The sequence below is a fragment of the Salvelinus alpinus genome, chromosome 2, assembly GCF_045679555.1.
Source record: "Salvelinus alpinus chromosome 2, SLU_Salpinus.1, whole genome shotgun sequence".
Lineage (NCBI taxonomy): Eukaryota > Metazoa > Chordata > Actinopteri > Salmoniformes > Salmonidae > Salvelinus > Salvelinus alpinus.
The window spans coordinates 33,343,051-33,355,452 of NC_092087.1; the positions used below are offsets into that span (position 1 = coordinate 33,343,051).

General features: G+C 44.9%; 1 protein-coding gene across 4 annotated transcripts in view; it reads left to right on the plus strand.

Annotated features, from left to right (window-relative positions):
- The window catches only part of LOC139559045 (transcription factor SOX-13-like), a 52,030-nt gene that overhangs the window by 12,708 nt on the left and 26,920 nt on the right, over positions 1–12,402 (plus strand). For 2 of the 4 annotated variants that reach the window (XM_071374690.1, XM_071374698.1), the window contains exon 1: positions 5,499–5,698. The exons of the other annotated variants lie outside the window; for them this stretch is intronic. In XM_071374690.1, the coding sequence (XP_071230791.1) occupies positions 5,616–5,698 (83 nt within the window). In that variant the 5' untranslated portion in view covers positions 5,499–5,615. Of the gene's footprint in view, positions 1–5,498; positions 5,699–12,402 lie in introns of those variants that run through there. 4 annotated transcript variants of the gene reach the window in all.

The following is a 12,402-nucleotide window of genomic DNA, read 5'->3' on the forward strand; positions in this document are numbered from 1 at the left end:
CCCCCCACACAGACACGCATACAGTTACGGTTTAGCCCACCATCCCCCCACACAGACACGCATACAGTTACGGTTTAGCCCACCATCCCCCCCACACAGACATGCATACAGTTACGGTTTAGCCCACCATCCCCCCACACAGACACGCATACAGTTACGGTTTAGCCCACCATCCCCCCACACAGACACGCATACAGTTTTGGCCCCAACCACAGGGCTCTATACAGAAACATTAACCTCCATCTCGACCAAAACTACTCTTTTCCCATAGTACAAGCCTATCTATAGTATGACAGCACCAGCAGTTAGCTACTAACAGCTGGCAGACAAGGTCATTTGGTTACTTTAGCGTTTAGACGAGCTAAATGCCGTAGCTCTATAGCTAGCTAAAGTTAGCATAGATGTAGTAGAGGGAGCTCTTTCACTTATCCGGTGAAGCCCTGATAATACTCTCTCTTTTGGTGCTGCTGGCTGTTTGTGATACTTTATATGCCATGTTGTTGGTAGATACCCAATTCGCCCAACTCATTCTCACAAATGTATCCCACTTTTTACTAAGTGTTTAATATGTGTAGCCATAGAGGCATAACATACATTTGCATAGTAAGTGTTGCTACACCCTACTTATCCACCCTTTTTTGTAATTTTTATATGAAGCACTTGATGTGAAGGGTGAGCATGGATTTTTATTTCCTCACTGTGTGATGCTGACCACAGGGCATTGTGGGATTGTTAGAGCTGATTTGGGGAGAACCTCAAACCCAGCTTTTTTAGAACAATATTACAGTATTATAAAATTGTATTTCATTTGGGAATGTTTTCTTGGGGTTCTCTAAGTTACTATTATATGTTTTCCTGGCATTGAGAAATGGCTGCTATGTGCCCTTTAAGGTCATGATCATTTGTGCAAAAAAACTATTTAGACAGGCCCACTGGGATAAAAATGTACCAAACCATCTGGCATTTGCCCGAAATGCCAGCTGGCCAGTCTGCCCCTGGGGTATTCAAGTGGTAAAACAAAAACTTAAGTTAGGCAAACTCTAAATAAGGACAAGGGTTAAGATTAAAGTTAGTTATAGTTCCAATGAGGTTAGGGAGAGGCATACAAGTTAACATTGGGTAAGCATACTATGCTTTATCTTGGCCAGGTCGCAGTTGCAAATGAGAACTTGTTCTCAACTAGCCTACCTGGTTAAATAAAGGTGAAATAAAATAAATAAATAAATACGCCGCCATTCATTGTTCTGTCAGTTAAATATACCTCTATATCAGGGGTAGGCAACCCTGGTCCTGGAGGGCCGCAGGCACTTCTGTTTTTGATTTAACCAACCTAGAAGACCAGGTATGTTTCATTTATTTTGTCAAAAACTGAACTGATAAATTAGCTCAGTTGGTCTGGTGTGGTGCCTAGTTGGAGAATGTTGCAGTACCTGGTACTCCAGGAACAGCATTGCCTACCCCTGTTCTACATTAACAGACAGAAAATGTCACACTGTAGAGTATTTCTTAGAGTGTAAATGTAGCTGGTTAGCTACAAGTGATTCATAGCCTATCTTTATCCATCATAGCTATCGCACCTCTATTTAAATATGGATTTGGACAGCATGTAAAATACCAGGAAATGCATCTGAGAAATAATAAAGTATTGTTACTGTAAATCTGTCCAAGACCATTTCACCAATTACAAACAAAGTTTGTTCAACTGATAAGCAGTGCAAAAGAGTATATTATATAAATCCAGAAAACAGGCTATTTTAGGCTATAGATTAGACCCTAAATAAAAACTTGATCAGAGCAGAACTTAAAAAAAATAAAAATCTTTATTTAACTAGGCAAGTCAGTTAAGAACAAATTCTTCTTTTCAATGACAGCCTAGGAACGGTGGGTTAACTTCCTTGTTCAGGGGCAGAACGACAGATTTGACCTTGTCAGCTCGGGGATTCGATCTTGCAACCTTTCGGTTACTAGTCCAACACTCTAACCACTAGGCTACCTGCCGCCCCCTTTATCGAAAGGAATTACCCTTCATTCCATCTTGGACAAAGCAAAAAATAACACGTATCTCATCATGTATTGAAAACAAACTTTTAGCCCTAAGTTTCCAGAGTGTTGATTCTTAAACCATCTTTATCTGTGCACACCCCTGTAATGATTGATTGGGTTCCTTGTTGTTAATCCATAGCCTATGACGTTGTCTTGTTATTTAAGTTGTTCTCTGACTGCAGAGGCTTTGATGTTTGTTTAATTTAATTTATGTCGGTATCTTTCTGACATGTACGTGTATGGATGGCTTTGGCTCAGCCAAGTTTATCCAGTCCAAGGAGAAGAACCAGTTTTGTACCTCTCTCGCTCTTTCTCACTTTATAGTAGATTTCGCAATACTGAATGTGATATGGGGGTTTTACACTCTTGGAGTTGAAGATATGATAAACTCTGATGCGTATGCACACAGTCTCTCTTTCGGTGAGGTTAGATACATGTTAGTGTGTAAAGCAGTGTGGCCCGGTAAGCCCAGGCGATTTTAGACATGATCTGTGTATAAAGGAGCTAGTTAAGAACTCTGGGCCAAGCTGGATCCTAAAACGGCTAACACCTCGTATAATCTGTCTACCTTTCTCACTCACTCACTCACTCACTCACTCACTCACTCACTCACTCACTCACTCACTCACTCACTCACTCACTCACTCACTCACTCACTCACTCACTCACTCACTCACTCTCTCTCACACACACACACCTCCCGCAGTTCTCAATACTGAGACCAGCTCAGCTAGCCTTCTTTAGAATCACCTGTTGTGCAACTTACTGCACAAAGACATCTCCATGGCAACGCCTTAGAGCCATGGCCTGTCAGTCTATAAGGCCCTCAGCAAACAGAGATCTATACGGACACACACACACACACACACACACACATCCTCTCTCTCAGCCACATATGCTCTGTGCACACATGGGTGCCCTAAAGTAGTCGTCCTGAATGGGGCTAGGATATAAAGTGTGTCGGGGCTAAAGGAAACAGCACATTGTGTGTGCCTGCCCCTTTTGAGGGAGGAGGGGGCGGGGGGGGGGGCTTTCTGCGAAAGGGGCCTTTCATACACATCCTTTCTTCCCCTTCTCTTGTTCTTTCTCTTTATTGGGAGTATGTTTTGTCCTCCTCCCTCCTCCTCTCTTTTCTGATAAATACCACAGTACCCTTCCGCTATCCACCACAATACATTGCCTGTTCCTAAGTTGGAGAGAGATGACAGAGAGAGGGATGAGAGAGGGATGAAAAGGCTGCTTTTTAACCTGCGTTTCTGAAAAGCAGAAGAAAGGAGCCACTGCACCAGAGCCAGAGTTCCTTTCTCTTCTTTTTTCTTTTCTCTCCTTTCTCTCTTTTTGTGAAAAGTGCAGTTGTGTCATCAGCCTATTTATGTCTTATTTAGAAAGCCTCCTCAGAGAGAGAGAGGGGACACAGGGAACGCAGAGAGAGAGAGGGGACACAGGGAACGCAGAGAGAGAGAGAGAGGGGACACAGGGAACGCAGAGAGAGAGAGGGGACACAGGGAACGCAGAGAGAGAGAGGGGACACAGGGAACGCAGAGAGAGAGAGAGGACACAGGGAACGCAGAGAGAGAGGACACAGGGAACGCAGAGAGAGAAGACACAGGGAACGCAGAGAGAGAAGACACAGGGAGAAGGAGAGAGAAGACACAGGGAGAAGGAGAGGACACAGAGAGAACAGAAGGAGAGTCGAGCCCTTAAACTGTATAGGTTTAGATAAATAACAAAGTGAACATGTGACAGTGGTAGCAGAATGTGTTTTAGATGTTGAAAAGTTAAGGGTAATATACGAAGTTATTTGAATTAGTCGTGTGTGTGGTGAGACAGAGGGGGAGTCCTTGGGGCTGAGGAAAAAGAGTGTTTATTATCAGTGTATCCTGGAGCTGTCAACGCTGGTCTTTGTGTGGTGAGATCTGGCTATCAACCACAGAGAAACACGAAGCTGATTCAACCTCGACTACCTCTGCCCTTATCATGCTTTTACAACTCTCATCGCACAGGGTGTGTGTGTGTGAAAGTGAATGAGTCTGTTGTGTGAGTGTATTCTGTGGCCAGAGTGTAGCCCCCTGGGATTGGCACTCTTGACATCAAAAGGCCAAAAGAACAGAAAAACAGAGAGGAAGAGGAGAGCGAGGGAAGGGAAGCTTTTGTGTGTGTGGCCCTGAGAGCTCAGTTCCTAATGAGACGCAGTCAGCAACACAACACAATAAACCTGCTTCAGGCCCTTACCATTCAAAGAAGGAAAGCAAGAATGTGCGCGCGTGTGTGTGAGAGAGCGAGAGAAACATTGTATGCCGGCATAACACTAAGAGAAACATCCATGACATCCACAACACCTGTATCGCATTTAGTTTCTGTCGTCTTGCCTCTAAAATCTCATGTCAAATATAGACACTCACACAGCAGCCGCTGCATGTCGGGCTTATCATGTCACACTAATATATGTGTTGACGTTGTTCTCTCACTACAAGGCTTATTATACTAAATATCTGACACATGGTCTGGGTGTGAGGCTGTCTATGATTCAGGGGGGACTGAGAGAGGGACATGGTCCTGGGAACCCACTGTGGATCCAGGTTTTCATATCAACTCAGTTAATTAGCCCACGTTAAACTATTATTAATGTTATTGGTAAATATTCTTAGAGGGATGGCATTTGACTGTGTATATTTTGGGGAGAAAATCTCTAAAATGAGGCCTTCAAAGTTAATTAGTGGCCTTTAAAACAAGGCAGATCCTAATTGATTGCGGTCTTCAGTGAGATCCAGCATCCACAGTGGGTACCCAGGACCAGGGTTGAATCCATAGCTGCATTGTGTGTGTGGGCTGAAGAGAAGCAGAGGGAATATTTTGTGTCACCAATGAAAGGCGAGTGAAAGTCTGTCCGCCTGCTGTTTGCTGCTGCCGAGCGTGATCTTTATAGAACTATTAAACATATCGTCTTACTAAACTCTGACTCGACAGTCACGTAATCACACACTGATCACCAGATCAATGAAGATCATGCTTGGGAGCAGGAAACACATATGCCTTTATTTTCCTTTAAATGTTGTTTCTAGTCCAGCTCCTGTGCTATATTTGAATGTGTGATATTCCTTTCTTTCCTTCTTCTGTGGTGTCCCCGTTTCAGGCAGGTGGCCAAGAAACACACTTAATGCATAAAGGTGACATTGTTAGGTGCTCCTGGACATCCCAGCGCGGTATCACACACCTGGATCACACCTGTGGGTCCAACTATTTGATTATCACATGTTAATGTTCTAGATAGGCTCACCGGTTGCAAAACATATTATGCAAATTAGTGGATTGTTTGGCTCAAAGATGCCAAAAAGAGGCTCTTTGTCACAATAACGGGAGGTTTACATGAACACACAGAGGGAGGCGGGATAGAGGGAGATAGTTAGAGGGATATAGAGAGACTGGGAGGGAGCTAGAGAGAAAGAGTTGAAAGGAACATAGAAAAAGAGATGTCACAGAGTTGAGAGTGCAGAGTGGCTTTGGGCTGTACTGTCCTGAGAGAGGGAGAGAGAGCGTGTTAGACGGCTGTCCTGTGTGTGACTGAAGAGAACATGACGTGTTTCAGCATCACCAGTGCTCTACTGTGGAGGGGTCCTCTGGGTCTGGGGACCTCCACACTCACCACACCTAAGAGGTACCTCTCCCTTACTGTACTTTCTCCTTCTCTCCCCCTTCCTCTCTGTTTGTCTCTCTGATGGGGTCCTGAATGAGGAGTGACAGAATGCTTATTTTTCCATAGTTGTCATTAACTCTGAAAGGGGGGAAGGATCAGGTTTTGAAGTGTTTGTCCTATACCTAGGATATATAAGAAAGCTCAGGAAATATATATATATTTTTTTCTTTACATATTTAACTCCATATTTTTTGGGGCACACAACTACCTCCATACTTCCATGTGTTTTGTACTGGTTACATTCAGAGGAGTTCCATGACACTGGTGGGGGTCGTAGAGCAAAACAGAAAACACCATCGTGTTCGTGCGAGTCTCCCCTTCTCACAAAAACAGTTTGGCCTACAAACTATTATGGGAAGACCGATTTTCGGGACGTCTCATGGTCTGACAAACACTGCTGTAGCTCGGACACCTTCCCGCAGATGTGGAAGGCAGACATAGGCAGATTCGGTGGATTGAGACGCAGCCCACCCAAAACAACTGATATCTCTAGCTTAAACTGATGGATTTTGATGGGGATGTTTGTATTATGTTACTTAGATTGACGCAAGGGTGTGTCAATAGACTCTTAAGGCTTGAAGACTTGCTTGTGATATCACAAGTTAATGATTTGTTGTACTGCATAATTTAGCTGGTATAGAAATGTAGACATTTCATGGTAAATATTTTCAATTCAAGTAACTGTCCAGTGTTTTTCAGATTTCTATGAAATATGACATGTAATGAATTACAATATGAGTTAAATAGTTTTCCTTCCAAAAAATTGTAATTAAGTATGTTAAACAGCTTGTCTGTGTTGGAATGGTATGGGCGTACCCCAACAACAGAATGGTGTGGGTGTACTGTATACCGGTCATTCAAAATATTCATGCAAGTAGACGGCTGATTGGCCAGCTCATCATCCTCAGGAAATGGCAAGCATTTTTTTAAACCGTGTGTTTGAGTTACAAGTTTGAGGTGGGGCTTTTCAAGTTTTTTTCTCTCCAATTTACGCTTTGGCCACTTACGAGTATAGGATTCAACTAAATGATTTGGGTATGAGTCAACAGACTACGAACTTTTTTTTAAAAGTGAGAATTTCACTGGACAGTTACTTGCCTTACTACCTTCCTCTTTGGTTTCTTTGGGATTCAGTCAAACCACCACCACCACCACGTAGAATGTAGTTATTTCCCTTTGTGTACTTATTACAATGTTAACAGTAATACCAGCTGAGATACACTTTATTAAACAGTCCTAATTCAACATTCGGCAGAGGGAATGGCTGCAGTGGGGTTCTACAGGGCATCTAACTTAATTCCCCCAGGGAGAACCATGGTACTAGAGTCCCACTAAGCGTCTGAACCTGTACTATAGTGCACCTGTTACTTTACAAGGGTTCTGTCCCAGCCACCGATCAGGCTTTAATGTTGCCATCGCCAGCCTCACCTGCTACTATACCAGCCCTCAGGGTTTAAGGGAATCAACCACTCCTGGCTGGCGAACAATGTCAACATGCTAACTTTGCCAGAGTATTTAAACATTCCTAAAGCAGGATTGATTGAATCCAGCCATTGGTTTATAATGGCTCATGGCACCGTAACACAACATCAAACAAAGGTTTTTAAAAACTTGTCAGTTCTGTCTGTGTTTGTCTCTCTCTCTGCCCCAAGGAGTCCATGCAGAGCTTCTGTCTTTACATTTGTCAGTCTCAGAGTTCACAATGGCAGAGTTTTTATTTGTTTAATAAAATAATTCAGCCACTTGATCAGCCGCCGTGTGCTGGAATGGAACGGACTCCTGGCTCAACTCCGTCTCGCCGTCTCTCCGTCTCTCCCTCTGCTAGTCCCCTTCAGGCCATGTTGAAAAACAACAGACAGTTTCCCAGCACTAACTGCTCCTGTCAGGGAGGGATGTGTGTTTATTTTCTCTTTTGTACTTTCACTATTTGCATCATTACAACACTGAATATATATATATATATACATAATATGACATTTGAAATGTCTTTATTCTTTTGGAACTTCTTTGAGTGTAATGTTAATTTTTATTGTTCACTTTTGTTTATCTACTTCACTTGCTTTGGCAATGTTAACATATGTTTCCCATGCCAATAAAGCGCTTCAATTGAATTGAGAGGGAGAACAACAGATGACATTGGCATTGCAGATGCCCCGGGGTGAGATGTTGGGTTTGCGTGTTACAACATGTTGTGTAACTGAAGCTTTTGTCTGCTGTTTAGTGTGTCATGGGAAGTGTATGGTTTCAGAGGTGTCGGAGCTCAAGACTCAGTGCTAATCTTATCTTGGCTCTTATCCTGCCTCCCTCCTTTCTTAGATGTAATCACTGATCTGAACTTGACTGGATTGGCGAAGGCAATGTATTGGAACTTGCTTTCACCTGTCTCCGAGTTTCCATTCCATTTGAACTAGACTGTAACAGCCTGAGAAGTATTTTGCTGATGCACTTTTGATAAGTGCAAACTGTTTACGTGCAATACAGTTTTCCAGTCCCACTTAAATGAAATAGTTTTTTCATAGGAGTCTCACATATAGGACTGTGGTGAGGTTCATAAACTCAGCAAAAAAATACATGTCCCTTTTTCAGGACCCTGTCTTTCAAAGATAATCTGTAAAATACAAATAACTTCACAGATCTTAATTGTAAAGGGTTTAAACTCTGTTTCCCATGCTTGCTCAATGAACCATAAACAATTAATGAACATGCACCTGTGGAACGGTCGTTAAGACACTAACAGCTTACAGACGGTAGGCAATTAAGGTCACACAAACTTAGGACACTAAAGAGGCCTTTCTACTGACTCACCAAAAGAAAGATGCCCAGGGTCCCTGATCATCTGTGTGAACGTGCCTTAGGCATGCTGCAAGGAGGCATGAGGACTGCAGATGTGGCCAGGGCAATAAATTGCAATGTCCGTACTGTGAGATGCCTAAGACAATGCTACAGGGAGACAGGACGGACAGCTGATCGTCCTTGCAGTGGCAGACCACGTGTAACAACACCTGCACAGGATCGGTACATCCGAACATCACATCTGCGGGACAGGTACAGGATGGCAACAACAACTGCCTGAGTTACTACAGGAATGCACAATCCCTCCATCAGTGCTCAGACTGTCCGCAATAGCCTGAGAGAGGGTGGACTGAGGGCTTGTAGGCATGTTGTAAGGCAGGTTCTCACCAGACATCACCAGCAACAACGTCGCCTATGGGAACAAACCCACCGTCGCTGGACCAAACAAGACTGGCAAAAAGTGCTCTTCTCTGGCGAGTCGCGGTTTTGTCTCACCAGGGGTGATGGTCGGATTTGTGTTTATCGTCGAAGGAATGAGCGTTACGCCGAGGCCTGTACTCTGGAGCGGGATCGATTTTGGAGGTGGAGGGTCTGTCATGGTCTGGGGCGGTGTGTCACAGCATCATCGGACTGAGCTTGTTGTCATTGCAGGCAATCAACGCTGTGAGTTACAGGGAAGACATCCTCCTCCCTCATGTGGTACCCTTCCTGCAGGCTCATCCTGACATGACCCCCCAGCATGACAATACCACCAGCCATACTGCTCGCTCTGTGCGTGATTTCCTGCAAGACAGGAATGTCAGTGTTCTGCCATGGCCAGCGAAGAGCCCGGATCTCAATCCCATTGAACACGTCCGAGACCTGTTGGATCGGAGGGTGAGGGCTAGGGCCATTCCCCCCCAGAAAAGTCTGGGAACTTGCAGGTGCCTTGGTGGAAGAGTGGGGTAACATCTCACCACAAGAACTGGCAAATCTGGTGCAGTCCATGAGGAGGAGATGCACTGCAGTACTTAATGCAGCTGGTGGCCACACCAGATACTGACTGTAACTTTTGATTTTGACCCCCCCTTTGTTCAGGGACACATTCAATTTCTGTTAGTCACATGTCTGTGGAACTTGTTCAGTTTTTGTCTCAGTTGTTGAATCTTATTATGTTCATACAAATATTTACACATGTTAAGTTTGCTGAAAATAAACACAGTTGACAGTGCTTCTTTTTCTGCTGAGTTTACATCTACACTACATGACAAAAAGTATATGGACATCTGCTCGTTAAACATCTAATTCCAAAATCATGGGCATTAATATGGAGTTGGTCCCCCTTTGCTGGTATAACAGCTTCCACTCTTCTGGGAAGGCCCACTAGATGGTGGGACATTGTTGCGGGGACTTGCTTCCATTGTTGCGGGGACTTGCTAGCCACGAGCATTAGTGAGGTCGGGCACCTATGTTGGATGATTAGGCCTGGCTCGCAGTCGGCGTTCCAATTCATCCCAAAGGTTTTCGTTGGGGTTGAGGTCAGGGCTCTGTGAAGGCCAGTCAAGTTCATCCACAACGATCTCAAAAAAACATTTCTGTTTGGACCTCGCTTTGTGCATGGGGCCATTGTCATGCTGCAACACGAAAGGGCCTTCCCCCAACTGTTGCCACAAAGTTGGAAGCACAGAATCGTCTAGAATGTCATTGTATGCTGCAGCATTAACATTTCCCATCACTGGAACTAACCATGAAAAACAGCCCCAGACAATTATTCCTCCTCCACCAAACTTTACAGTTGGCATTATGCATTCGGGCAGGTAGCCTTCTCCTGGCATCCGCCAAACCCAAATTCGTCAGTCGGACTGCCAGATGGTGAAGCGTGATTCATCAAGCCAGAGAACGCTTTTCCACTGCTTCAGAGTCCAATGGCAACGAGCTTTACATCACTCCAGCCGACACTAGGCATTACGCATGGTGATCTTAGGCTTGTGTGCGGCTGCTCAGCCATGGGAACCCATTTCATGAAGCTCCCGACAAACAGTTATTTTGCTGACATTGCTTCCAGAGGCAGTTTGGAACTCGGTAGTGAGTGTTGCAACTGAAGAAAGATGCACTTCAGCACTCAGTGGTCCCGTTCTGTGAGTTTGTGTCTTACCACTTCGCGGCTGAGCCGTTGTTGCTCCTAGACGTTTCCACTTCACAATAACAGCACATACAGTTGACCGGAGCAGCTCTAGCAGGGCAGAAATGTGACGAACTGAATTGTTGGTAAGGTGACATCCTTACGGTACCACGTTGAACGTGACTGAGCTCTTCAGTATGGCAGTAGAACGGCCTATGTTTGTCTATGGAGATTTCATGGCTGTGTGCCCGATTTTATACACCTGTCAGCAATGGGTGTGGCTGAAATAGCCGAATCCACTAATTTGAAGTGGTGTCCAGATACTTTTGTATATACAGTGTATCTGTGGTCAGGTCTATGGTACGGCAGGCAGTCCTAAAGGTATGCTGTGTTATGACGGCTGTGGTCAGCTCAACTGCTGTGTCCTATAATAATAATTTGAATGTGTGTTACAGTTTTGATCTGCATGGTTGATCTGCAAGAGAAGCATGTTAAACCAGCCCAGAGTCCTGGGTAGTCTATTAGGCCACAATCAGACACTACTCTCTAATCCTATTGCATACTCAGCCTATTGCATATTTACTTGCTTCAAGATGTCCAAGCAAGCTAAGGTAAATGAACTAAATGACTATTGCCCTGTGGCACACCTCTGTCATCATGAAGTGCTTTGAGAGGCTGGTCAAGGACCATATCACCTCCACCTTGCCAGACACACTAGGCCAATTACAATTTGCAACCGCTGTTGCACTGCACATCGTCCTATCCCACCAGGACAACAGGAATACCTATGTGAGAATGCTGTTCGTCAACTACAGCTCTGCTTTCAGCACCATAGTGCCCAGCAAGCTTGTCCCTAAGCTCAGGGCCCTGGGTATGAACCCCATCCTGTGCAACTGGGTCTTTGACTTCCTCACGGGCCGACCCCAGGTGGGTGTATGGGTAGGAAACAACACCTCTGCCACACTGATCCTCAACATGTGAGGCCCCCCAGGGATGTGTGCACAGCCCCCTCCAGTACTCCCTGTTTGCATTTCCTGTACTCCCATGACTGCATGGCTACGCACAACTCCAACTCAATCATCAAGTTTGCTGACGACTGCTTACAGGGAGGAGGTTAGAGCACTGGAGGAGTGGTGCCAGGAAAATAACCTCTCCCTTAATGTCAAAAAACAACAAAGGAGCTGATTGTGGACAACCGGAGACCGAGGAGGGAGGACCTGAAATGGTCCCACCACACCGACACCGTGGGGAAGAAGGCGCATAAGCACCTCTACAACCTCAGGCGGCTAAAGAAATTCGGCATGGCCACTAAGACCCTGACAAACTTCTATAGATGCACCATTGAGAAGATTCTGTCTGGCTGCATCACCGCCTCGTACGGCAACTGCACCCTAAACTGAATGGCTCTCCAGAGGGTGGTGCGGTCACCCGGAGCATGCTGCTTTCCCTCCAGGACACTTCCAGCACTCTGTGTCAAAGGAAGGCTAACAGATCATCAAGGACCTCTGCCACCCCAGTCACGACGGTCTGTTCACTCTGCGACCATCTAGCAGAAAGATACAGGCGCATTACAGCTGGGACCAAAAGACTGGAAAAACAGCTTTTATCTCGAGGCTGTTGAACAGCCATCTAAGTGAGAGTATCTACGGCTGTACATATCATTCTTAGTATATCTTTTGGTGTAAATACACAGATTGCATTTGGACTACTGATAGAGTTATTTGTGTGGTTAACTGTATTCTTCCTGACATTCCTGAGTTATTTGTTTTAT